This window comes from Thalassophryne amazonica, chromosome 20 (assembly GCF_902500255.1).
Source record: "Thalassophryne amazonica chromosome 20, fThaAma1.1, whole genome shotgun sequence".
In the NCBI taxonomy this organism is placed as follows: Eukaryota; Metazoa; Chordata; class Actinopteri; order Batrachoidiformes; family Batrachoididae; genus Thalassophryne; species Thalassophryne amazonica.
In genome coordinates this window covers 42,728,752-42,750,927 of record NC_047122.1, presented here as the reverse complement: position 1 = coordinate 42,750,927, position 22,176 = coordinate 42,728,752, and the positions used below count along the sequence as shown (strand labels likewise).

The 22,176-nt window shown below is 38.6% G+C and overlaps 3 protein-coding genes across 4 annotated transcripts in view; 1 reads left to right on the top strand and 2 right to left on the bottom strand.

Annotated features, from left to right (window-relative positions):
* Window positions 1–3,104, bottom strand: part of LOC117501400 (E3 ubiquitin-protein ligase RNF19A-like) — a 34,919-nt gene extending 31,815 nt beyond the window's left edge. The window contains exon 1 of one of the 2 annotated variants that reach the window (XM_034160278.1): window positions 2,982–3,104. The gene's annotated coding sequence lies outside the window, so the exon portion shown is untranslated. Of the gene's footprint in view, window positions 1–2,935 lie in introns of both variants that reach the window. The other variant, XM_034160277.1, reaches the window with a different exon arrangement.
* A 3,067-nt stretch (window positions 3,105–6,171) lies between these two features.
* Window positions 6,172–22,176, top strand: part of ptpn2b (protein tyrosine phosphatase non-receptor type 2b) — a 22,503-nt gene continuing 6,498 nt past the window's right edge. Inside the window, exons 1-9 of the mRNA XM_034160290.1 lie at window positions 6,172–6,400; window positions 10,105–10,195; window positions 10,308–10,408; window positions 12,470–12,568; window positions 13,252–13,389; window positions 13,511–13,720; window positions 13,856–14,017; window positions 15,924–16,132; window positions 20,052–20,147. Of these exons, the coding sequence (XP_034016181.1) occupies window positions 6,344–6,400; window positions 10,105–10,195; window positions 10,308–10,408; window positions 12,470–12,568; window positions 13,252–13,389; window positions 13,511–13,720; window positions 13,856–14,017; window positions 15,924–16,132; window positions 20,052–20,147 (1,163 nt within the window). The 5' untranslated portion in view covers window positions 6,172–6,343. The remainder of the gene's footprint in view (window positions 6,401–10,104; window positions 10,196–10,307; window positions 10,409–12,469; window positions 12,569–13,251; window positions 13,390–13,510; window positions 13,721–13,855; window positions 14,018–15,923; window positions 16,133–20,051; window positions 20,148–22,176) is intronic.
* Window positions 13,786–22,176, bottom strand: part of psmg2 (proteasome (prosome, macropain) assembly chaperone 2) — a 25,820-nt gene continuing 17,429 nt past the window's right edge. The window contains exon 8 of the mRNA XM_034160300.1: window positions 13,786–13,801. The gene's annotated coding sequence lies outside the window, so the exon portion shown is untranslated. The remainder of the gene's footprint in view (window positions 13,802–22,176) is intronic.

The window sequence follows — 22,176 nt, the reverse complement described above, 5'->3', positions numbered from 1 at the left end:
TAAGTCTCATGTTAACACCATGAGGCTCAACTCAACAACACATTTCACCATGAGTGAAAAGTGTAGTGGTTTTAATTTCTTCTGTCACTCTTTTTTTTTGCCAAATTAAAAGCAGCAGCTCTGCATGTGTGTGACTTGGATCACAGATGAACTGTGGACAGCTGACATTTGCCGTTTGCAAGGGTGGTGTAAAAAAACAAAACTTTTTTTCTAAAAAGTCATGATTGTTTATTTTAGGGCTGAAATGATTCGTCGCGTAACTCGAATAATTCAATTACAAAAAGTATTTGAGGCAAATTCTGTGCCTCGAAGTGCCGTTTAATGTCATAGTACATATGCCAGGCCTGTGTGTGGTGCTGCAATGTCCCCAGAAAAAAAAAAAAAAAAAAAAAAAAAAAAAAAAACAGAATAAGACTAGAGAATGAACACAAGCTGGGCAAGAGCTAATCTGTAGCACCAAAAGCTTCCACTTTACAATGCGACACAAGAGAAAAATAAAGCCTTAAGAGAAAGGGGGTCCACACTTATCATCTGAAATAGACTTACTGCGCATTGAAAGCGAAAGTGACTCCAAATATGACTAAATGAAGTACTTTTATTAATTTTCAGAATTGTGCTCTGTTCTCAAAATGGTACATGAAAAGCAAACGGCGCTCGCCTTTGCGTACAGTGGGACGCACTGCTGCCTCGTTGGGGCTCGTAACATCAGATCTTAAAGTTCAGAGTCCGTTGTATATGTCCACCTCCAAAAATTGCCAGTACTCACAAACATACTTAAATATCCCTTGTTTATTGTTTCAGCATTCTAAAGAGACAGTGGGGGGGGGGCTTCATGTACTGTTTTGAGCACGATGCACATTTCCGAAAATAAATAAAAGTACTTCATTTAGTCATTTAGGGTCAGTTTGGGTAAATCATCGCACCCTTCCCAGAGCCCAGTTTTTCCGCAGGCTGTGCTCACATTCAGGTGCAGCCAGACTGACCGAGGATTATACAAACTGTCCGGGCTCACGGTCCAGTATCAGGGGAGGGCTGAGCTCCTGACACCTGGAAAGATCCAAAACTTGTAAAGATGTGAAAAAATAAATAATTACCCATGAAAACAGAAAAAGATACACTAAATTTGACAATCTGCGTGGCGGTGCAGCGACACTGTGCCATTGCTTAGGGAGAGCCGTGGACTAGTGATGTGGTTTAAAAATGCAGAAGTACTTTTTTTTAATTGTATTACTCGATTAATTGCCTGAATAATCGATAGAATACTCTATTACTAAAATAATCTATAGCTGCAGCCCTAGTTTATTTTTTCGATTTAAATCAATGTCGATTTAAATAGACTTTCTCCATTTTTATTTATTTCACTCTTCTAAATGAGACGACACAAATAATATCAGTTATAATCTTTACTGACATGTTAAAACATAAAGGTGCTCATACAACATGTACAAGTGCCATTAATTAGGTAATGTACCGAGTTCCTATTTCGGTGATGTTTTAAGTATTGATTTCTTAAAAAAAAAAAAAAAAAAAAAAAAACTATATATATATATATATATATATATATATATATATATTTTTTTTTTTTTTTATTTACAGTGATTTAAATACCAACCCTTGCCGTTTGGTATGCTTATGTATTTTGGGTCAAGGATGAACGCTGCCACAACAGAACATTAATAGGACTATTTTTGGAGAAGCTACAGATATAAGCTAACAACACTGAACAATGGATGTTACCAACTCCTTTCTGGACTCATATGCCATTCCAGCAGAGGGTGGTAAGATCTTTATATTAAAAGTGTGAGTGCAGTGAGTGATTTTATTTAGTAAGTTCAATGTATGTACTGAACATAACTGTAAATATGTTAAAATACATGGATGACACAAAAAAGTGAAACCACTTATTTCCATTCTGGGCCATTTAAAAATCAAATGACAAAATAGAAGTAAAAATAAAACAGAATACAAGCAAAGCGCTGCACAGCAACACGAAGCTCACTCTATGGTAGGCCAAGACACAAACTAGAAATAGCACAAAACAATCCGGAAATGACAAAAAAATCCGCCCATAGGGGAAAATGCCACAAACCAGACAACACTGTCGTAAAAAGCCACAAACTGATGGTAGACTAAGCCACAAACCTGAAATGGCGCACACACACACACACAAAAAAAAATCTGCCCATGGTAGACAAAACCACAAATTGGATAACATTGTCGTAAAATGCCAAAACCGATGGTAGACGAAAGTCTGAAGGACCTAAATGACATGGTGACACGCTGAAGAGCTTCGCTCGTCATGTCCGCAACATATACATATTAATAATAATAGCATGTATATGACAACAAGAACTTAAACAACTTATAAATGCACTAAGATAGTAATTTAACATAAAAAAATTACATAATTAACAGGAAATAAAAGGGCTGAGTTCCTCTTCTAAAAATTGTTGAGGTCTAAAAACATTCTGGAATAACATGCGATTCCAACTCATTATACAAGCTTTCCTTAATTTATTACCACCCTTGAAAAATGTCTGCTACCCATTTTATAAACACTACTCAATCTAGAGCCCGTGGATCCCCACGAGCAACACGCTAGTTATTATAATAAAGGGTCTACTTGGCAATGAGAGCTAGCCTAGAGTGCTAACTGGACGCTAGTACCCAACTTTAATCGCCCAAACAGTCGCTGACTCGTTGAACTACGGTTTCAATTCAATCACTCTTAAACTGACACGTTTCTGTATTTAAGTTTGCCTTTAGGGTGACATAAATCTCAGTGATAACAAAAACGACGTTCTGCCCCTGTCGAGCCAAAACAGTGGATTTTTTTTAAGCTAACAAAGCTTAAAGCTGCTAGCTTCCCGACAGCCTCAAAGAGGAAGAAGTTGTGCTAGTCTGGACTGTAAAGTTAATTCGTACACATACTCACTGTAAAATACACTTTGCGTTTATCTCAAAAGAGAACCACGTCCTACCGTCTTCTTTTGTGAAAGCAAATTGCGCCTTTAGTGGGGAAAAAATGTTGCAGAAAACTTCGACGAGCTGCCTATGTTGACTCCCCAAGTCTGTTAAGTCAGCAGCAACATACTTCCGGCATGGAATATTCCCTTTCAATACAAAGGTATACTCTCTCTCTCTCTCTCTCTCTCTCTCTCTCTCTCTCTCTCTCTCTCTCTCTCATATATAATATATATATATATATATATATATATATATATATATATATATATATATATATATATATATATATATATATATATATATATATATATATGTGTGTGTATGTGTGTGTGTGTGTGTGTGTGTGTGTATGTATATGAAATAATTTACCATGTTTTATGCTTGTTATTATTATTATTTTAAAGTTATTTTCAAAAGTGTTACTGTTAATTTGTGTCAGATAAAGATAGAAGCATATACCTGCTGCCCACTATTGATCACATTATAGGACTACTGTTGGGGAAAAACAACCTTTTCTCAAAATACAGAAAATCTCAGGTTTCCCCGTGAGTCCGTGGGCAGTGCAAGAGAACACAGACATTAATTTGAATTAAAATTAATCCTACCAGCTTTATTAAAACAGCATAGCAGATCAGTCATCAAAAATCACTCATCTTTGCACAAAAATGGATACATCTTTAATAACGCCACAAAACCAATACCCACAGCACTGTGCAGCAGACTGAATACGCTTCTTTTCAAAAACAGAATTTTTAAACTTACAGTCCAGAAATCTGGCCGGGCGGGGCTCCCAGTCCCACACGTCCTTGGTCTGAGTACAAAAATGTACTTCATAGAAGAGGTGGAACATTGTATTAATCCTTATTCCCTCGTTGTGATGGAAACTGATCTGATAATCACCCTGGGGGCAGAGGTTGCTAGCACATACACCCCCACTCTGCCTTCACGGCAAGTGTAACTAATTAATGTAGATCAGTTGTTAAAGAAACACTCTCTTCAGCTTATTGTTTACAACTCCGTATGAGAACAGGTCCATGTTCAGTTCAGTTCAGTTCACAGTGACATTATTGTAAAATGGATTTTACTGGATTTCTCCAGACATTTTTAAGGTTGGCTTCAGATAAGAAATAACCCAGTCATTGTTTTGCCTCTGGGAGCAAAACTTTTTCACAGTCAAAGTATGAGCTCACTCACATTTTACAGCATACAGCAAGCAGCAATTAATTTTGAACAGTACAATCATTCAACTGTACATAATTGATCAGCATAGTTCAAAGATGAATGTACAAACCCTTTGATTATAAACATAGGTAACAACAATATTATTTGCAGTACACGACCATATCAAGAAACATCATGTCAGGCATTAGTCATGACTTTATTCAAAAATGGTCAATGTCTGACATGTTTTAAACCAACATGTTACACCCTTCTTAAGCATATGTTATTTACAAAAACCTTAAACCACAACACTTTGCTGATTTGAGAGTCAACACACCTGTCGGCAGTTCAACATGTTCAATACAATTCATCATAAGCACATATTTCAATCATTAATCAAACCGTATAATATTGTACCATTTCAAAACCATCATAAATCAATTCAACACCCATCAAAGCATATCATACACATTTTCATTCATTCGACATCATGATAAAACCCTTAAACACACTATGGCACAAGTATACACTCTATTCAACTTCATTTAAACCTGCATGTGTACATACTTCTAATAATTTGTTACTTTTTGAAAATAATGAACACAAGACCTTTTATTCAGTTTTGTAACTTTTAGCATTGTTAGCATGCAAAGCTAATTATGCGTAAAATAGCATACATTTCATTTATTCTTTACACTACAAAGCGCCTCGTTTTCTTTTTTTTTTTTTCCTGTTGCCTTTGTTTTGAATTTCATTTATTTATTTACTTATTTATGAGTCAACATTACAACAAACACAATATCACATTATCACTTCCAGCAATACATTTCAAAATAAAGCAACGTGAGTGTGGCAGCATTTCATTGTGGCCACTAGACGGCACTCACAGTAAGCGGTATTGCAATGTCTGTAAAGGAAGTTTACAGATATCATTGGACAACAAATAGAAAATAGTCTCACAGGAAACTTACAGAGTTTACAATAACAACAATGGGGAGGGGGAGTTAGCAGGAAATATAAATTATAAAAAATAATAAAATACACAAGAGTCAAATCAAGAAAAGGAAAATGAATAAACAACAACAACAACAAAAATTAATCCTCTTTTTAAAAAAAGTCCAAACATACCTTCAAAGCGCTTGCACTTTTTTTTTTTTTTTTTTTTTACAGTTGGTGAAGGATAAATTTTGAATATATCCACAAAACTCAGAAGACTTTAACACTTGGGGACATTTTTCATACCTATTTATTTTACCATGAAATTTACCATACAAAATAAATCGATTCACAATAAATTCAATGTCAGTGTCATTTCCTCTTTGTTTGTTAGTAGCCAGGATGATTACGATAAATGTGTTTAGGGGGGTGATGGCAGGTAGAAGGCAAATTCTTTCATCCCGAAGTTGTTCCAGCCCATTTAAAACTTGGCATAAACCAAGAAGGAGTTCACGAAATTTCGGTGCAAACATTAATATATTTGCAGAGTCAATGCACCTTCATTTGAGTGATTGCCCAAGAAGAGAAATGATACGTTCTGTCGGTGGAAATGCACTGTTAAATGAGAGTCAGCTGGTGGAAATGTTGTTTAAATAATCCAGATTACATGTAGGCACATACTATTAAGTAAAACTAACTGACATTGATACTAATTTTTTTTCCCCTTCACATCTGGGAGGGCAGCGCCCGAGCGCCCCCTATGGGCCAGGCGCCACTTGAAAGGATCCTGCACTCTACTGATTGCCTTTCAGTTGGATAAAGTCTAAATAAATAAATGAATAAATAAACAAAATCAGTTCAAAAATTTTGTTGATCTTTTAGCTAAATCTTGGAATTCAGCACAATCAAATCACGCAAATAGAAATCTGTTATTTCGACAATTTACTTATTAATTTATGATTTCTTATTAGCAACGATGTTCCTGTTTTATGTCTATTGAGCAGACGTGTGTGTATGTATGTATGTATGTATGTTAGTGCGACATCGTGTTTGTACACACAATCTTTGTCAGTTTTGACAGCTCCAGGTGACCCCGGTTGGCGCATGCGCACATCGCACTTCTTCAGACGTCTACACGTAGCGGACACGGTTCAGCTCGCTAGCGCAGGGAAGTAAATAATCTTTGACCAAAAGCGTCTCTGGATTAAATAAAGTAATGAGGTAGGGAGTCGCACATTTAATTATACCTTCCTTGATTGGAACAGACTGGCACGGCAAAATGGATCAGGATTTTGAAGAAATGGACTCAGAGGGCCGCTGGCAAAAACTGTATCTAGTAAGTATGTTAGCGTTGCTTAGCATAAAGCTAACATAGAAACTCAACGCGCGCGTTGAACATTTTGGCTGTCTCTTTAAAGCGTCTTTGCCTCGTGTATTTTAAATTGGATCGCATTAGTTTAGTCTACCGTTCCGTCAACACTTGGCTGATTATTTAAGTGGGAATTTGCTGAAGGTTGCCATGGAAGAAGTCTAACTTGCCTCCCACAATGCACTGTACGTCATAACCAGCGCGAGGGGTAAAATAAACCAGTTTGTCTCAGATGGCAGGTTTGTGGCATTTTTCTAGTGTAATCTTGCTCAAAAAACCCTGTTTTGTCGTTAGTTGCACCAACATTGGCTCTAACAGAGAGGACATTTCACTTGACCCTGAGTGTAAGAGGTGGGTCAGAAAGAAGAGCAAAAAAGGCTCCACGTGATCAGGAAAGGAGCTTCTCCAGTTTGTGAGAATATCATAGACAGGACACCGCTTTGGTCACACTACTCAATTGTTCATGCAGATTCCAAAATAGCCTACACACTCCAGTTTTCTAACATAAAACACATGGCGCAAGGGGTGTTTTATTTTCTTTCATGTGTAATGTACTAACCAAAGTAGTGAGTAGATTTTCTGTCATACTGCAACACAAGGAATCTGTCCATTGTAAAGCTCATGGTGCCAGGTTGTAGATAGGTCACCTAACCAGAGGTGAGAGCAAGTCACCATCAAGTCACTCTCAAGTCATGAATCAGCGAGTCCCAAGTAAAGTCTCAGGTCATAATGACCACCAATTGTTTGCAAGCTAACTTGAGACTTGACTTGGAACTTGCAGAATGATCACTTGAGAATGACTTGCCAGTGACTTACTTTCCTCTGCACCTAACGCTAACAACTCACTTTAATACAAAGTATTTGATCAGTCCGTGTTAAAGTGTGTTAATCCATTCCACATACATTAGCGTCTAAAAATAACCTGAAAAAAAAAAATCAACTGTTGCTTATGCTCATGAACTATTTGTATTACCCTTCGTGAAGATGGCAGCACCAGCTTGCTGCAACCCTTAGCATATCATCTTAACATGTCTTGAAAACAAAGAAGTCCACTTGTTGTGGAATAAAATTTTAGATGTCGCTTAACTCAATAACTGCATGACTGAGAACCTTCATTGAGAAATGTCATCTTGTTTTTGTCTGAGGGTAGATTAAACTAATATAGTTCAAAACAAGTTCAGTTGCAACACCTTTGTGTTAAGATGTCTCCATGTATGATGCACATTAGTGGCCACATTGGGTAGGGCAACAAACAATACAGACGTGATTGTAGGGGATATAGATATATGTTTTGTTACTTGTGTAAACACACACACACATAATTAAATAAAAATGCAGAAACAAATGTTAGATAAGTATGCAATCACAGGTGCATAACTGCTGTAATGTCGGGCTTCATCATCAATTTCAGATATGACAAAGATCTAGAGTGGTGACTTCTGTTTGAGGTGTTTCATTTATTTTCTGTATGACCTTACTCTAATTGAGGGATACAGGGGGGCGGTGGAGCCTATCCCAGTGGTCCTTGGGCAAGAGGTGGGGTACACCCTGGACAAGCCATCAGCCTATCACAGGGCCACATATAGACGGACAAGCACATTCACACCTACCGTCAACTTAAAGTTTCCAGTTGACCTAACCTGCATGTCTTTGGAAGTGGGAGGAAGCTGGAGCACCCGCAGGGAACCCACGCAAACATGGGATCTTCTTGCTGTGAGGCAACAGTACTACCCACTAATTGACCATGCTACAGTGCTTGAAGTTAACACATTTAAAAGCTGTAATTGTTGTGAAGCAATAAGTACAGGGACAATGAGGTGGCCTTGAAGCAGTTGTGTTGTCCACACTGTGTATTTGTTCCAAACAAATGTGAAAGCAGGAGAAATTGTCTCCTCTACAAAAACAGAAAGTGGACTGGTAAACTCAAGTTATGAAGGCAACAGTTTTGGTTTCTGTGAATTTTTTTTTTTTTTTTTGATGTTGGCAGCAGGGAGGCCATTAAATCAAAATAAAATGACAGTTAGGCAGAATGACATATAGTGCATCTAGAAAGTATTCAGCCATTCACTTTTTCCACATTTTGTTATGTTAGAGCCTTATTCCAAAATGGATGAAATTTATTTTTTCCTCAAAATTCTACATATAATACCCCATAATGACAATGTGAAAATGTTTGGGTTTTTTTTTTGAGATTTTTGCAAATTTATTAAAAATAAAAAAAAACTAAAATCAGGTGTACATAAGTATTCACAGCCTTTGCCATGAAGCTCAAAATTTAATTCAGTTGTCTCCTGTTTTCACTGATCATCCTTGAGATGTTTCTACAGCTTAATTGGAGTCCACCTGGGGAAAACTCAGTTGATTGGACATGATTTGGAAAGACACACACCTGTCTACATATAAGGTCCCACAGTTGACAGTGCATGTCAGAGCACAAACTAAACATTAAGTCAAAGGAATTGTCTGTAGACCTCCAAGACACACAAGGCACAAATCTGGGGAAGGGTACAGAAACATTTCTGCTGTTTTGAAGGTCCCAATGAGCACAGTGGCTTCCATCCTCTGTAAATAGAAGTGCAGATCCACAAGGACTGTTCCTAGTGCTGGCCACCTGCCTAAACCGAGTGATCCGGAGAGCAGGACCTTAGTCAGGGACTTTACTAAGAACTCGATGGGCACTCTGTCAGAGTTCCAGCATTCCTCTGAGAGAGAGGAGAACCTTCTAGAAGGACAACCATCTCTGCAGTAATCCACCAATCAGGCCTTTATGGTAGAGTGGCCAGACGGAAGCCACTCCTTATTTAAAGGTACATGGTAGCCCACCTGGAGTTTGCCAAAAGCTACCTAAAGGACTCTCAGACCATGAGAAACAAAATTCTCTGGTCTGATGAGACAAAGACTGAACACTTGGACGAGAATGCCAGGCGTCATGTTTGGAGAAAACAAGCCACCATCCCTAAAGTGAAGCGTGGTGGCAGCATCATGCTGTGGGAGTGTTTTTCAGTGGCAGGAACTGGGAGACTAGTCAGGATTGAGGGAACAATGAATGCAGCAATGTACAGAGACATCCTGGATGGAAGCCTGCTCCAGAGCGCTCTTGACCTTAGACTGGATCAAGGGTTCATCTTTAAGCAGGATAATGACCCTAAGCACACAGCCAAAATATCAAAGGAGTGGCTTCTGGACAACTCTGTGAATGTCCTTAAGTGGCCCAGCGAGAGCTCAGACCTGAATCCGATTGAACATTTCAGGAGAGATCTGAAAATGGCTGTGCATCGACGCTCCCCATCGAACCTGATGGAGATTGAGAGGTGCTGCAAAGAGGAATGGACAAAACTGCCCAAAGATAGGTGCACCAAGCTTGTAGCATCATATTTAAGAAGACTTGAGGCTGTAATTGCTGCCAAAGGTGCATCAGCAAAGTATTGAGCAAATTGTGTGAATACTTGTGTACATGTGATTTCTTTTTTTTTTAATTTGTAATAAATTTGCAAAAATTAAAAAACAAAGATTTCATGTTGTCATTATGGGGTGTTGCAAGTAGAATTTTTGAGGTAAAAAATGAATTTCATCCATTTTGGAATAAGACTAACATAACTGTGGAAAAAGTGAATTGCTGTGAATACTTTCTGGACGTACTGTAAATGATACCATTTTTAAACTGTCTTCAGGAAATCAGGACTCAGTCTCATGAGTGCTCCTACAAAGTGGCAAAATATCCAGAGAATCGCAATCGCAACAGATACAGAGATGTCAGTCCATGTGAGTAAACTCTAAGCTGCGTCCAGTATATGATTCTTTTTGTAAACGTCTTCACATCTATTTTATTTAAGAAAATGATCCCTAGATTATTTTTCCCTCATGTTCCCTGCAGTTGATCACAGTCGGGTGAAGCTGGAGAACACAGAAAACGACTACATCAACGCTAGTCTGGTTGTGATGGAAGAAGCCCAGAGAAGTTACATATTGACTCAGGCAAGTTCAGAAGTAACATACCAGGGATACGTATTTGTTCAGTTTTAACGATGAATATATCAGTTTATGTCCATTTATTAACATTATAAGAAAACTAGGACGTGTATGCACAGCTGTTCGTCTGCTGTTGAAGCAGAGGGAATTACCCAGAGATCCTATTGAATTATATTGTCAGATTATAGTTTTCGGAAGTAATTGAGCCTGTGATGACATGGTCTCTGAGTCATTTCCCCCTGCCAGCCATAGGACTGTGTGTGCTTCCGTGCCACATAAAAAATATGAGAGGACAGCAATATAAAGATTCAGGTCATAGATGTAGAACAAAGTTTTATCTTTTCATTTCTACCAACAAGGACACATTGACTTTATGACATAAGTGCTCAGAGCACACGTTTGGTGGCTTCTTACTGGTTTCACAGTTGCACATTTATTCTATTCAGATCATGTAAAACCAGATTACGGTTTAACGTGCATCTGTGGCTGCAAAGGGAATCCTATTGTATCAATTCATACTCTAACCTGGAGAAAGTATGTTGGCAATCAGTTGTTTTTTAGCAGTACAAAGGCAACTGTAAAAACAAAATCATTGTTAAAAAGCAAAAGTTAAGATGATGGTTGCAGATTGTGAATATCCTAAAAAGAATGGATATTTTTTTCAGTTATTACACATTTATTATACCCCAACAAACAAATGTTTTTTTTTGGGGGGGGGGGGGGGGGGGTTTAGGTATCTGTTATTCTGGTAAGCACAACTTCTCTTAAACTGGTTAATAGATAAATCTCTCACAATGGTAGCACACTTTCCGAAGATGTGCAGATGCACATGAAGGAAAATAATTCCAATCTGTCTACAAGGGGAGATCATTGGCACTTGATTTATGTTATTCCCCCACTTCTCCCCATCAACCCAACATCCACTAATCATTCAGCAGATGGCAGACACATCTATGGGATATTACTTAGGCAAAATGAAGTTGCTTTTTCAATTGATTTGATAAAAAAATAAAAATTTTAATGAGTTGGTCTTCATTATGCTCCTTTTTAATTTGAGTTATGCAATTATACCATTTATTATACTGTCAAGGAGGTTATGTTTTAAGTGCTGGTTGTGTTTTAGTAGGATTATGCAAATACTGAAATGATTTTGTTTAAACTTGGTGGAAGGGTGTATTATGGGCATGAAGGAAACCATTAACTTTTGGATTGAATCCAATTACGATGGTGGATCCATCATTTATTTATTCAATTAATGTACACCTGTACTCCAATCATCTGTTTTTGCACAGTCCCATTCAACTACATTATATTTATTTAACAGTGTATATAGTTTTGCATATTCGACTTTTTTACTTCTTACAGAAGTGTTTTTCATTTCTTTTTCTTATTGTAACACCAGATTACATTCCTTGTATGTGCGAACTTACTTGCCAATAAATTTGACTCTGATTAAAAAAAAAAGAAAAAAAAAGCCCTTTTTCAAAGTAGCTAAAGAAAAAGTGTGTGTGTGTGGGGGGGGAATTCCTGGAATTCCTGGATCCTACCACCTTGATACATTCACTCCAGAAGTTAATGGATTCTTCCTTGGCCCGTACCCCATCCTTCTACCAAGTTTCAAGGAAATCAGTTGAGTAGATTTTATTTTTTTTAAGTCCTTCTAACAGACAAACTGCACTAAAAATATAATCTTGTTTTGGGGTGCACAGCTCTATTATCAAAGAACAGGTGATATTTTTTTCTTTTTTGGTGGAGGTATGCACTCTCTAAGTGCTGTAGTTGTTGCTTTTGAGTTACTGTGTTAACCGGGCCCATCTTGTCTGTTCACTCACCGCATTTCTCAGGGCACTACATGCCTAAAATATGACTTATTCAACCACATTAGCCCTTTAACTAAAAACTCACTAGCCAGTCACTCACTGCACAGTCACTACTTTAATTATACTGTAATTGTATTCAGTTTGTCTAATTTTATTAATGTGTGAAAGGTTAAATTATAAATTACTTTTCCCCGCTCTTGCAGTAGTCTTGTATGTAACTGATGCGTGTGTGTGCTGCCATCCACAGGGCCCTCTCAGGAACACCTGCGGCCATTTTTGGCTCATGATCTGGGAGCAGAAGACCAAAGCAGTGATAATGCTCAACAGAGTCATAGAGAAAGGCTCGGTAAGTACACAATGCACAACGGTAACACATTGTCTGCTATGACATCACGTTCTGCGTATGTGCTTACACACCCACACACAGATTGGAAGACAGTGCACAAACAGTGACTAGAGCAAAGAAAGAAGAGTCATGTGCACACAACGCAATTGTCTGTAACAAACAACCGCAAGGTTTGGCAGCTTTCCAACATTGCAAGATATTTTGTGCCATTTGGTCTCTGAGTGAGGCAGCCGGAGTTGATATGTCATGAGAACCACTTTTCTCCAAACTGGAAGATAAACAGTGACTATTATGCAATAACTGAAAATGCAAACTCATGGTGAAGCTAATATCTCTGGTGTTATTTATAGACATTAGGTATTTGACACATTTAACTACAGTTCTGTTAAGAGTTTTGAAGTTGTTGGAACAAGCTTGTCTTTCGGCACACTGTTCCTTCAGGAACGTTTCTATGTGTAACTTACTTTTTACAGCATTAAAATCACACACACATTTTAAAATTAAACTCTGAAATCATTCCTCTGGTCTCAGAATGCAGCATTGCTCACATTTGTAATTTATGACAATAACTGTCATGTTTGTGTATGTGTCATTATTGTAACTCTTTAACCTGTTATATTTTATGTTTCTGGCAAATAATGCGATTTTTTTTTTTTTTCCGCATGCTTTTCTTTCTCTGACAGGAACAATGTGCACAGTACTGGCCAACAGCTGAGGAGAAGGAACTGGCCTTCAGAGACACGCGTTTCTTGATCAAACTACTGTCAGAAGACATCAAGTCTTATTACACCACCAGAGTGTTGGAGTTGCAGAATATAAATGTAGGCAAATGTGACAAAGGAAAACTAAAAAAAAAAACAAACAAAAAAAACCCTCATGGGTCTAACAGATTTTACATTGCTTACAGTAATTTTCAATGAGGCATCTCTGTTCTTCTTAAAGACAGGGGAGAAAAGAAACATCTACCACTTTCATTACACCACTTGGCCTGACTTTGGTGTCCCAGAGTCTCCAGCATCCTTCCTGAACTTCCTCTTTGAAGTGCGAGAGTCGGGTGCTTTGGGGGTCGATCACGGGCCAGCCGTGGTGCACTGCAGTGCTGGAATTGGACGATCAGGAACGTTCTCATTAGTTGATACGTGTCTGGTTCTGGTAAGTCCAGCTGCTTTGTTCATGCTGGTTTTGAGAATGGTTTGCCTTGTTGTTCCATTTTTGTATTTCAAAAATAATTTTCTGTAAAAACACAACAGATAAATCAATCAGTACACTTCATGCTGTTCTGTCCAGATGGATAAGAGGAAGGATCCTTCCTCAGTGGACATTAAAAGCATCCTTTTGGACATGAGGAAGTACCGCATGGGCCTCATACAGACCCCTGACCAGCTGCGCTTTTCCTACATGGCTGTGCTTGAAGGAGCCAGGCACAACAAAGACAACTCCTCTTCACAGGTACCAGTGTGCACGCACACACACACACAAATACTGTAAAGCAGGCAATCACTTGCTCACGTACAGTCAGCACTTCCCCTCTCGTCCACTTCCATGTCACTACCTCTTGTTTGAATGAAGCTCAGAAACTATAGTTATAGCGGTGCAGCTTAGCTAAAAATTGTTTATTTTGTGAATAAAAAGCTTGGAATTTGGCACACATATTCTAAATTAACTAATGTTTATTTTTGGATATGGAGCCATCCTGGAGCTGACCTCTAATGAGCTACAGGGGTCAATAAAGAATTACACAGGGGTCAAAAGTTAAAGTTGCTCTAATTTTGGTAAAAAAACAAAAAAAAAAAAACATGCCAATTATTGATTGAGTTAATAGCATTTTAAAAAGGAATCGTTTGCACCATCTGTCATGCTTAGTTATCATGTTATGGGGTAACGTACGTCATAGATGATCAGACAAATAATGATTGGAGTATTTTTTAAATTTTGACCCCTGTAGCTCATTAGAGGTCAGCTCCAGGATGGCTCCATATCTGAAAATTCGATTTCAAATTTATGTTTGAACACAGATTTTAGGAGCTTTTTGGAAGTAAAATGCTTTCATTAATTTGTGAATAAAATGTGCATTTACGGTGCACCTGGAAAGTATTCACAGCGCTTCACTTTTTCCACATTTTATGTTACAGCCTTATTCCAAAATTGAGTAAATTTTTTTTTCCCCCCTCAAAATTCTACTCACAATACCCCATAAAGACTATATATATATATATATATATATATATATATATATATACACACACACACACACACACAAAAAACTAAGAAATCACATGGACATAAGTAATAAGTATTCACACCCTTTGCTCAATACTTTGATGTGCCCTTGGCAGCAATTACAGCCTCAAGTCTTCTTGAATATGATGCCACAAGCTTGATGCACCTATCTTTGGGCAGTTTTGTCCATTCCTCTTTGCAACACCTCTCAAGCTCCATCAGGTTGGATGGAGAGCATCAGTGCACAGCCATTTTCAGATCTCTCCAGAGATGTTCAATCGGATTCAGGTCTGGGCTCTGGCTGAGACACTCAAGGACATTCACAGAGTTGTTCTGATGCCACTCCTTTGATATTGTGGCTGTGTGTTTAGGTTCACTGTCCTGCTGAAAGATAAACCTTCACCCAGTCTGAGGTCAAGAGTGCTCTGGAGTAGGTTTTTATCCAGGATGTCTCTGTACATTGCTGCATTCATCATTCCCTCAATCTTGACTAGTCTCCCAGTTTCTGCTGCTGAAAACATTCCCTACAGCATGATACTGCCACCACCATGCTTCATTGTGCTTGGTTTCCTCTAAACATGATGCCTGGCATTAAAAAAAAAAAAGAGTTCAATCTTTGTCTCATCAGACCAGAAAATTTTGTTTCGCATGGTCTGAGAGTCTGTCAGGTGCCTTATATATAGACAGGTGTGTGACTTTCCAGATCATGTCCAATCAACTAAATTTACCCCAGGTGGACTCAAGTTAAGGTGTAGAAACATCTCAAAAATAATCAGTGGAAACACAATGCACCTGAACTCAATTTTGAGCTTGATAGCAAAGGCTGTGAATATTTATGTACATGTGATTTCTTTTTTTTTTTTTTTAAATAAACTCACAAAAATTTCAAATCTTTTTTACATTGTCATTATGGGGGATTGTGTGTAGAATTTTGAGGAAAAAAAATAATTTCATCCATTTTGTAACATCCATTTGTAACATAACAAAATGTGGAAAAAGCTCTGAAAACTTTCTGGATGCACTGAAAAAAAAAAAAAACTATTAAAGAAATTGTTGACTTAATTATTCATTGCAAACAAGATGACCCACAACCCATTTTCCAAATCTGTCACGTCTGTTTTTTGTCCTTTTGTAGAAGCCGTGGCGGGAGTTGTCGAATGATAACCATGAGCCAATATCGGACTCTTCGCATTCAAAGCAGCCTCAAGCCAAATGTCCCTCAGAGCGATACAACGGCAGCCAAAAGGCTGGGCAACAGGGAGAGGCAGGAGACTACAAGCAAGATGGAAAAATATCCACTCAGACCTCCAGCAAGGAACAGGAGCTGGACAGCAGCACAACAAAGTCAGTGAGCTTCTGGCTGAATACATGTAAAGATTTCATGTCATTTAGATGTTTTAAGCTGCTCTTCTTTTCTTCTCAACCTTTTTGATCAGACCATGGTCCATTTCCTCTTATAGTTTGGTTTGTTTAGAGAGGTTTGAACACTCAGTTGAACTCTGGTGCAGACTGAATACATGGACCATGGGCCTCTTGAAGAGGTCCAGTACCAAGTGTACCATGTGCTGAGAAAACAAACCAACAGTCAAATGGCCAAATCAGATGTGAATTCTGTATGTTATTTAGTTTGATTTGCTATGAAAGACAGCAGTGTGGACTGAAGTTTGATGTACAGTACAGCAGTGATTCTCAACCGGGGTGCCGTGATCGATCGTCAGGGGTGCCGTGGGCAATTATCAAATATCACCATTATTGGGTGTATGTGCTGTAATAGTGTGGCAGATGATGTAATGCTCTTTTATTCCAGTAGATGGCAGCAAAGCGCTGTACTATAGTATAATAGACAGTTGAGTTAGTGCTACGTGACACGACAGTGGCAGTGTAATACGAGCAAGTGACAGTGATGGAGACATTTTTGAAAAGAGAAAATACAAATTCCAATCGGGATCCTGGACAAAATTCAGACGCAGATGGAGACGGTGGGCCACCAAAGAAAAAAGACAAGACGGTGAAATCGAGGCAATATAGTGAAAGCTACCTTTCATTTGGATTTACTTTTTTTTTTGCTGACTACAGCATGAATCTCAGCTGCTCACGGAGCATGGCTCCTCTGGGGAAGGAGAAACCGCGTTGGCTGTGGAGGTGTGCGGGGAAGGCGGCCTGACCTCCGTTGATGTCACCGTGGTCAGACTTGGGCCTTGTCGCTCACAACTGGATTCGCTGAAGGCAGCCTCTGCGCTCCGTGAATATTAGAGTGGCAGATTATTGTGAATAAAAGTGTCGACACGTCTAATAAAACAACTTGATCAGAGAGCAAAATGCTTGAGGATTTTCGAAATGCGGTGTTTTCTGTATCGATTTTCTATTGCGATAATTGGGTTTTGCGCAAAACCAGAGGTAATAGAAATACATTATAATGGTTGGTGGTGTGCCGCAGGATTTTGTAAATATAAAAAGGGTGCCGCGGCTCAAAAAAGGTTGAAAATCACTGCAGTACAGACACAGTAGTGAATTATCAAACCCATGAAAACATCAATTGATATGCAAAGTGTTTAGTGAACTGCATGGAGAAGGATTGAAGAGTTTCAGTCTGTAGTACACTGTCAAATATCTCTCTCTCCTCCTACCTTAGAGGGACTAAACCGATTCAGGCTAGCAATAGGCAGTGGTGGGCACAGATAACCAAAAAATTAACTTCGATAACATATAATCAGATAACTGAAAAGTTATCTTTGATAAATATAAAACAATAAACCACCCAAAAATGTATCGGAAGTTACAGATAACCGATAACAGATAAATTCCAATATTGTCTCTGTTACATTTACAACTACTAATAAAACAAATTTAAGTTTTAATGCCAAAATAGTTTCTAGTAATATTAAAAGTAACAACAGATCCAAACAATGAGACCACACTTTTGTCTTTGAACATTCTGCCCCTGCTGGAAGCACTTGTTCACTACAGAGCTCCCAGTAGAGGCACTCTGAGAGCAGCCATAAAGCCAACTCTCTTATCAGTCTGCTCCGGTCAGGCAGAGGTCTTGAAAAATAAAGTCATGCTGACTTATGGTTTTGATTTATAAATACCATTAATACCGATAGAATAACTCCATTAATGTCAATTCTGTCATTTGTACAAAGTTAAAATATAGCATATATCTTTTAATGTTGAATAATGCACTGATTCTGAGGTTTTGTAACAAAGGATTCTGGGTAAAAGTGCCTCTGCTAAACACTGATTGGTTCAGTCATTCATTATGTAAACCAACACGTTAATGTGACGTCTGTCGTGTGTTGGTGTTTACAGATGAATGTGCTTTTGTAAAATATTCCATTTTTTTTATTTGTAAAAACAGGCATTTTTACAGAGCCCTGGAAGTGTCATCGCAAAATGTTTTGCATGTGGAGAGAATGTGCGCATGTTTTATGATGATGTAAAACATGCTTTACACTGTGCGAGATGATTTTTCATGCATGAATTTTTTGGACCGAGTTTCAGGTTAATCGCGCGTCCTGCATCGTGTAGTGTACATGGAGTAACAAGCTGCGTTTAACATCTCAGGACTACCTCCTGATCGCATGGTCCAATGAAAATCAAACCTGTTTGATATTATTGTGGTCGGCCGTCGTGAGGGTATCCTGCTGCTGAAGAGCTACAAGCATCTAAGGGTTAGATGCTTGTAGCTCTTCAGCAGCGGTTAGATTCTAACCGCTCGCACTGTGCCTGTGCAAACACCGCAGAGCTGTCTTGTAATGTTTATTTTATTTTATTTTTTTTGCTGTTGTTTTGTTTTTAAACTTCATTTGTAAAAAAAAAAAAAAAAGCCATTTGCAAAGCCAAAAAGTTGATTTGGTGCCCAGATGCTTAGTATTTAGGGCGAATACTGCCATGAACACTACTGGCCAGTAGATGACAGTAGAGGCCTTGAAAACAAAATTCCAGATAATCCCTGTCTGCTACATTTAAAATGCGTGGAATTTAACAAACGCAAATACAATAACAACGTCTATAAACCCAGAGAATATATTCACGAGAGTTTTAGGCACTAGAGTTTAATGCTGTTGTCCGTGGAGCCTGAACAGAGTGTCTGAAATGCAATTGTCCTGTTGTGATTGTACTGAGATTACATCATCCTACCCATAATGCACTGCTGGAAACAGCATGTGCCCACAAAGCCTTAAAAATTAGCACATTACTTTAAAACTAAAACATATATCTGATATTTTCACTTTATAAAACTTCAGACATAACAGTAATTTTAAATAACTTGTCCAAAATTAGTTTGGTTAAAATTTGAACCATAAGTTAAAAATGTATGCCTCTGGATGACTTAGGTGATATTGCCAGCAAATTGGTATGGTGTTAAAGGAAATGATTTTTTTTTTTTGGCCTTTTCGCCTTTGTCTACAGAGGATAGAGACGCTTTTCATAGAAGCAGCTTTCTTCTGTTAGCAGAGGGTATAACTGTCCATCTGTTACAAAACTTTTAATAGGCAGGTGCTGAACTGATTTTAAATTAAAAAAATGCTTGTCGCTGTTCAGCTTTGTTTACTTTGTTTATCGGTCTAAAAGTTACCGGACAAAAATTAATCGGAAGATAATTGGTCCGATAATGGTTTTTAAAGTTATCTAAAAAGATAATCCGATAATGAAAACATTAACTTCGATAATTATCCGTTATCGGATTATTGGAAGTGTGCCCACCACTGGCAATAGGTCTGATGTAGCATCTCCTCCTAACAGACTCTCAAAGTTGAGGCTGTGACACAAGTCCTGGAATATCGTCATAGAACCTCATCAGTGAAGGCACCGTGTTCTCATGGTTTGGTCCGCCTACAAATATTGCATTGTGAAACCAAACAAAGGGGAAAGTGAACCATTGCCATGTTTTAGTCCCTGGTCTGGATGAAATAAATTAACTATTAGGTGTGAAAGTGATCTTAAACCTTATAGCTGAGAAATAATCTGGTGAATATCATAAGAGTAGATATGGCATCCATCTGAGAAGTGAATTTAATTCATAACAGCTCATTTAATTCTGTATGATTTTAAACTGGAACCAGTTAGATATGTTGCTTCTGCAGAGAAATAGTTTCCAGGTGCTACCAGTAATACTAGATTTGGTTTGTTAGAAAATAATGACGCAGTGGTTTGAAAATTTGCAGTACTTTTTAGCCAGTGAAAACCTGATCAAATAAAATGGCTTTTTGCTTGAGTTAAAAAAAAATTTGCTGAATTATGTCCTTTTGTTTTTATGTAGCAAGCGACGCAGAGAAGACAGTTTCTCCAAATCAGGTACAGCCAAGATGACCCAAAGCAAGAACAGGACAAGTGACTCAGAAAAGAAGAGAAAAAGGTGATTTTCTTTTAGCTAAAATCAGCTCTTATTTTGTATACCACACTAACTGTACCATATTTCCTTGATTAAAAGCCCGGGCATTTATTTGTCCTGTCCTGTCCTGCTTATAGTTTTTGCAGTGCGCACACCGATTACATTTTTATCATGGATCAAATAAGTTTGGCAAAAAAAGTCTGCAAATATTACCAACCTTACAACATGGAGTCAGAAAAAGACGCTCAAGTGACCCGCAATCCGTGAAGGGAAATTGCACGTAACATATCGTTGATTTGGAGGATTGTATAAAGAAGTGGAGCTCGTTGAGGGACAGATTGATCCAGAAAAGGCCACTGTTCCTGAGGGAAAATTGCATTAAGATGCAACTGAGAACTTTAAAAGTGTCACACGCATGTTGACGTCATTGCATGGCCACAGACTTATGGAGTTGTAGAAGCATAAATCAGGCTTTAGAATTTTAAGGTAACACTCTGCAGTGGACGTGGAATAAAGAGTGACTTGACCAAATGCAATCCTTTCAATACACATAGTGCCCGGCACTTATTTGAGGCAGGCATTCATTTTTACAAAGTTTTGACCCAGGCATTAAATAAGGCAGAGCCCTATTCAAGTTTAGGCATTTAATCAAGGAAATACGGTTAAGTACATTTCAGAGTGTTTTATGCCGTGCACAGTCACATTTCCTCTGTTATTCTTACTATTAAGTGTAATTACTAAAGTTAGAAATATTCAGTTTTACTGACATATAATGCATAATCACAAAAGATTTGAGACTCTCCACAACGTATAAACTACATACCTTATTTGATTTGGTTACAGCGGTTCCAGTCATTCATCAGACATGAACATCATGGTGATATTCAGTGATTTCTTTGAACTGTTCTTTTGTTGGGACATAATTATTGCACAATGTAAATTTTGAATAGACAGGGGGGGGGAACAGGAATTTTGTGCACAAATTCATTTATTATTTATTTTAATGCTGTAAATATTATACATACAGTCCACCTAGTATTTGACGATTTAGTAAATTTGACCTCTACCAGATGCTTTCAGTAGAATTCTGGCTAGACATTTGCCCACTGTTCTTATCAGAACTGGCAGAGTTCACTTGTATTCGTTGATTTCCTAGCACAGACTGGCAAGGACACTCCAATAGTTTCATTTTAGTTATCCATTCCACAGCCAGCTTTGAGGTGTGTTTGGGGTCATTGGGGAGGTGATGGTCTAGTGGTTAAGGCATTGGACAAGGTCTTTAATCCCCTATTGCTCCCGGTGGGTAGTGAGCGCCTTGCATGGCAGCACCCTCACATTGGGATGAATGTGAGGCATTATTTGTAAAGCACTTTGAGGCGTCTGATGCAGATGGAAAAGCGCTATATAAATGCAGTCCATTTACCATTGTACTGTGTGCAAATTTCCACTGCGGCTTAAGGTTTTTCTGAATAATTCTGATGTAGTCTACATCTCATGTGACCATAAAACCTTCTACCCGGGGCCCCGTCTGGAGCCAAGCCTGGATGGAGGGCCCGACAGTGAGTGCCTGGTGGCTGGACTTGCCATGGAGCCTGGTCGGGCACAGCCTGAAAAGGCAACATGGACTTTCCATCTCTACCCTGTGGGATCACCACCCACAGGGAGAACAGCTGGGGTCAGGTGCGTTGTCCCATGGGTGGCAGTGAAAGTTGAGGACCTCGACAGACCAGACCCAGGCAGCAGGGGCGAACTTTGAGGGTGTGGAACATCACCCCGCCGTGGGGATAGGAGATGGAGCTTGTGCGGGAGGTGGAGTGATACCAGTTACATCTGGTGGGCCTCGCCTCCACGCACAGCCTTGGCTCTGGAAACACTCTCCTTGATAGGGGTTGGACCTTAAGGCACCTTGACACTTGCATGAATTTGATCTCTGCACTGCCACGCAATTCATCTTGTCAGTGCGTCCCGCTTGATGCCACACTATATAAAATAATAATTTTGTAGCTGATGACGCATTTGCTCTCAGAACTTGGCTGATGAAACCATTCTCTCA